This window comes from Harmonia axyridis, chromosome 7 (assembly GCF_914767665.1).
Source record: "Harmonia axyridis chromosome 7, icHarAxyr1.1, whole genome shotgun sequence".
Lineage (NCBI taxonomy): Eukaryota > Metazoa > Arthropoda > Insecta > Coleoptera > Coccinellidae > Harmonia > Harmonia axyridis.
The window spans coordinates 26,685,403-26,691,032 of record NC_059507.1 but is presented as its reverse complement, the minus strand read 5'-3'; the positions used below and the strand labels follow the sequence as shown (position 1 = coordinate 26,691,032).

The window sequence follows — 5,630 nt, the reverse complement described above, 5'->3', positions numbered from 1 at the left end:
AGGTGTTCCATTTAAAAAAAATGACGGTCATTACTCGGAAGTAATTCACCCTGTATATTAGATTATTTTAAAATACGGTAAATTAAAATAAAAAACCGACGTGTTTCAGGATTATTTCTTAAAATGGTCTGTCTAGCTAAAAATGAATGTGTTCTATACTTTACGGACATAGTGTATAATGATTGATACCCAGGGAGCATTGTGACATCTCTGATTTTCCGGGAATCACTAATGTTAACCGATCAACGAATGAATTTAATTACAGGAAGTTAGTATTCTAGGTTTTTTAGAGGAAAACACAGTCGGTTTCTGTACAGGGCCGTCGCTAGGGGGTAGGCAGGGTAGGCGGTCGCCTAGGGCGCCAAAATTCGAGGGCGGTTTCAAGCATGATCAACAAGAATCACATGTGTAGAGATTCAGAGTACTGAATGAGAATCAATTCGGTCAGCAAAAACAGGAAGGAATACCGACAAATTTAATTAACATCAAAGGTGCCGCATTATGCATTATACTTATAAGTATCCAGATGTCATGTAATCCCCTCATAGTGCTGTTTAGGAGTTATTGAAGCTAAAAAACCACATGCATTCATCATGTTTAACGACGTTGGCTTTGCTAAACGATGCCGAATTTTATTGCCACTGGATTATTTTTCTTTTCAATTCTCCAATTTAAATGTTGATTACTCAGAATGAAATGCAAAATATACTAGAAACGATTTCCTTTCACCATTTCCAACTTATCCTCTTAAGAAATATAAGAAGTTTTTGATTTCGTATCACATTACATTATATTATAAAATTTTTGCATCGAATTAACTAGTGTTTGGCGTGGACGCATTCGAATTTAAAATAATAGTTTATCCCGCATCATTTGATTTTGTTTTACTCGACAACTTTAAAGAAAAAAAAACGAAAAATTCATGCATTTAGAAGGCGGCATTACCTACTTTTTTCGAGAAATCTGGATTCTTGGAAGAATTAGATATATTTTTTCAGCGAATTCCGCGAACGATCATTTTCACTCAACTCGAACATGTTCGCATCGAGAATGTCTGCAACATCTATTCGAATTAAAAATAATAGTTCATCCGCTCGTTTTATTTAATCATATTGAAGACATAAAAAGAAATGTTCGAGCGTTTTATGAAGTCGAAACTCAGCAGGAAAATCTGAAATCTGTTAGGGCGGCCAAATGGGTATCTGCCTAGGGCGGCAGTTTGGCTAGCGACGGCCCTGTTTCTGTAGATATCCAATGAATGTGGTTTCTGCGGAATATTATTCGAGACAATTAAAAGACAAATTGATTCTTTTCAAATTATAAAAATTGATTTGCAACTGAAGCTCTACGAAAAAATCATCGAATAAGGGAAATATATCACAGACTGAATGAATATACATCCAATTTTTTTTCTCAGAAAACTAATCGAAAGCAGTTTCAGGATTATTTCTTAAAATGGTTTGTTTAGCTAAAAATGAATTTGTTCCATCAGTGACGGCTCGTGCCCTCGAGATGTGGGTCGACCACACACATATATATATATATATATATATATATATATAATACGCAGGGAAGCGTAAGCTTTCGGGGACTGACGGCCCCGCGTACCCGAGTCGCCCAGCTCCTAAGGTTGGCAGCCTGGGAGCTGATGTATTTGTTGCTCCCATTACTACGAGAAGCATGAACCAGGGCGGTAGAGGGCAGCGGGCTGGCCCTCTTCGGAGCCGTCCAGAGGAAGAGCCTGATGGGGTAAGCTGTGGGGCGAGCGGCACAGCCCCCCGAGATGGTACCGTAAGCCAAATCTCGAATGCTCCCAGAAGGGAAAGAAGGAGCTTAAGCTTGGACGGGATCAGAAACCCTCCCGCTGAAGTTCCAAGACGAGATGGACGAGCACGATGGAATGAAGAGGAAAACATCCTACTTTTACGTGTTCATTACATCGCAAAGGATCTGGAACTCAACACAAACGCCAACTACAGAAAATCTTTAGCAGACATCTGGAATGACTTAAACCCACGCAAGCAATCATACGCCAACCTGTTGGCCAACAGAGTCAAATGGCTCTTGACTAACGAAAAGTTCACAAACACCGAACTAAACCACATAAAACTCAGCTGCTATCCGCGTGGAGCTACAGTGGGATGCGACGATGAAATTGAGGAAGAAATTGCCACCCCAACACCCGAAACACCCAGATCTGGCAAAATAGAGCAGGAACTACTGAAAAACTATTTACTATACGCCGGCGTGTTACCTGAAAGCAGACCAAGAATACCAAGGTTAAAAGGCTCAAAGATCATGCAACAGAAAGTAAAAGAAGTCAATGAAATCATACAGAATAACTTACCGGCCACCTGGGAGTTAAGAAATGTGGTAGACTACGTGTATGCAGGAGCAATCACTGTATGCTCAGAGCTAGGCATGAAAATAAAAGATACTCCACCTAAAAAGAGGGACACACTACCACCCTGGAAACACCGCCTAGAAAAAAAGATCACTGCAATAAGGAAAAACATTGGCATACTTCATACTTACCTGAACGCAGAAACACCATCCAGCAGGGTCGCAAAGCTGACACGCCGAATAGCTTCTGAATTTAAAATCAAGGCCCGGAACAACCGCTACAGGGAGAGCATAGCAGAAATATCTGACAAGCTGAAACAAAAAATTAAAGCTTTAGGTAGTAGGATGCAAAGATACAACGACAGGGTGAAAAGATACCAGAACAACCATCTCTATTACAAAAATAAACAGCAATTCTTCCGCCGCCTAGAGCAGAGCAGTCCCAAAAATGAAAACGCGCCTACGGAGGAATCCATTCACTCTTTCTGGAAGGAAATATGGGAGGAAGAAAGAACGCACAACAACCGAGCACACTGGATTGGGGATGTGGAAGCGGAATCTGGCAAATACAGTATGGATAACATAAAAATCACTGAAGAGGACATAAAAGCGACACTGAAAAAGGCAAACAACTGGTCTTCCCCAGGTGTAGACCAAATACAGAACTACTGGTGGAAACACTTCACGGCAATACACAACCACCTGGCAAAACTTCTCCAAGAAGCGCTCAGTAACCCCACCAAAATACCTGATTTTTTCACACTGGGAGTCACGCACATGATTCCAAAGGGAGAAAACACCTCAGACCCCAAACAATACCGGCCGATAACCTGTCTCCCGACTGTGTACAAAATTCTAACGGGAGTACTAACCCACCATATCTGGAAGCATGTTAACAAGAACAAAATACTAGCACCAGAACAAAATGGATGCCGTGGAAGTACCAGAGGATGCAAAGAACTCCTAATCTCCGACCTAATAATAACCAAGAAAGTCAAGAAAAGGCAAAGAAATATTTCGGTTGCGTGGTTAGATTATCGCAAGGCCTTTGATTCCGTACCGCACACATGGTTAATAAAGACACTCCAATTTTACGGAATATCGAAGCCGGTCATTGATCTTTTAAAGCACCTTATGGAGACATGGCGCACACAATTGGTGGTGAATACGGGGAAAGTGAACTACAAAACCTCCCTCATAAGAATCAAGAGAGGCATCTTTCAGGGAGACACCCTCAGCACCCTCTGGTTTTGTCTCGCCCTAAATCCCTTAAGTAAACTGCTAAAGGATCAAATCTACGGATACGTCATCCAAAAGACTCCGAGTACCAAGATCAGTCACCAGCTGTACATAGATGACCTCAAACTCTATGCTGCCAACGAAGACCAGTTGAAGAAACAATTAAAAATAGTGGCATCCTTCTCACAAGACATAGGACTGGAACTGGGAATTGACAAATGTGCCGTTGTCCATGTAAAGAGAGGCCGTGTGCAAGAGGGAGCAGGCCTGGCCGTGATGGAGGACCTCACAATACCACAACTGGGAACCCGTGAATCCTATAAATACCTCGGTGTACAACAGGCACTAGACATCAAAACAACCGAGATGAAAACTATCTTCAAAGAAAAGTTCTTAAGCAGACTGAAAAAGATACTTCAGAGCAAGCTTAATTCGAAGTCCATGTTCGAAGCTATAAATATATGGGCAGTACCCTGTATAAGCTACTCGTTTGGAGTCATCAAATGGTTCAACACGGAACTAAAAGATATTGATCAGAAAGTTAGGGCACTACTCACCAAACACGGCATTCACCATCCGCATGCATCCGTCAATAGGTTATATGTTCCAAGGCATGAAGGGGGGAGAGGGCTGCAGAACCTGGAAATGATACATGACAGAACAGTTCGCGACACAAGAGAATATTTTCTGAATAAAAACTTACCGTTTCACCGAACCATATGTCGAGAAGATGACCGCTTGAGTCCGCTGAACCTGGCAGGACAAATCGAACCACAACAACTTACCATCGAAAAATTGACTCAGGAGTGGCACAGCAAAGCGCTACATGGAAGGTATCCCGGGACCCTAAAAAACGATCACGTCAATAAAGAATACTCACTTACTTACCTTAAATCCGGATACCTATTTCCTGAAACTGAAGGAAGATTGATCGCCATTCAGGACCAAGTGGTCCCAACAAGATCATACATTAAGAACATTACTAGACGCAACATACCCACGGATAAATGTCGAAAGTGCTCCCAGGTGACTGAATCCATTCAGCACGTCACCTCATCTTGCTCCATCCTGGCTCCAACTGACTATACGCAGCGACATGACGCGATGGCCAGAGTTTACCATCAGGCGATAGCCAAAAAGTGCGGACTAATAAAAAAAACAGTAAGACCGTTTGAATACCGACCCAGTAACATATTAGAAAACGAGCACTACAAATTATACTGGGATAATTTTATCACAACGGACCAGACAATCAAACACAACCGACCCGACATCCTGCTCCACAATAAAATAGAGAGAACGATGGAAATCCTGGACGTTGCTATCCCGGCCGATGACAACATAGCTAAAGCTTTCACGGAAAAACTAACGAAGTATCAGGACCTGGCATTTGAGATGAAGACAATCTATGGCCTCAAATCAACAACCATACTGCCACTAGTCATGTCCACCAATGGGCTAGTGGAGAAACACCTAGTTGACAACACCCTAAGACTAGGTTTAGAAAAAGAGCTCGTGAGCACAGCTCAAAAAGAAGTAATCCTCGCCAATACTAGACTGGTGAGGAAGTTCCTTACATCCCTCTGAGCAGCCTTGGCACAAACTGTCCGGCTGTTCAGGGTTTACCTACCCTTTATGGTGATATTAAAAAAAAAAAAAAAAAAAAAAAAAAAAAAAAAAAAAAAAAAAAAAAAAATATATATATATATATATTAAAAAACAGAAAACCAATGCGTCGTCAAATAGTACCTCTTGGGTGACGTGGAAATCTATTTGTTTATATATATTTATTTATATAAACTTATATAAAATATAAAAAAAATCTTATAAAGACCACAAAAAATATTGTGGAAATGACCGCATGTATTCTGGTCAAAAATGTATGAGCTTGCGTACCCTTTATTCATTTTTATTGATCAAATCAATTCGACGATCTTTGTTTGTCGCGAAGTCATCAATTATTTTCTCGAAAAAAATGTTTCCTCTGGCTTGTTCTTTAACTAAACCTCTTTCGATTGATATCAGTGCCAGGTTATTTAAACGGTCTT

General features: G+C 40.9%; 1 protein-coding gene across 1 annotated transcript; it reads left to right on the top strand.

Moving 5' to 3' along the window:
• The first annotated feature begins 1,680 nt into the window (after positions 1-1,680).
• On the top strand, positions 1,681-5,169 carry LOC123685372. The gene has a single exon (XM_045625026.1). It carries the CDS (start codon positions 1,681-1,683, stop codon positions 5,167-5,169), a length of 3,489 nt encoding a protein of 1,162 aa, XP_045480982.1.
• Positions 5,170-5,630: the final 461 nt, after the last annotated feature.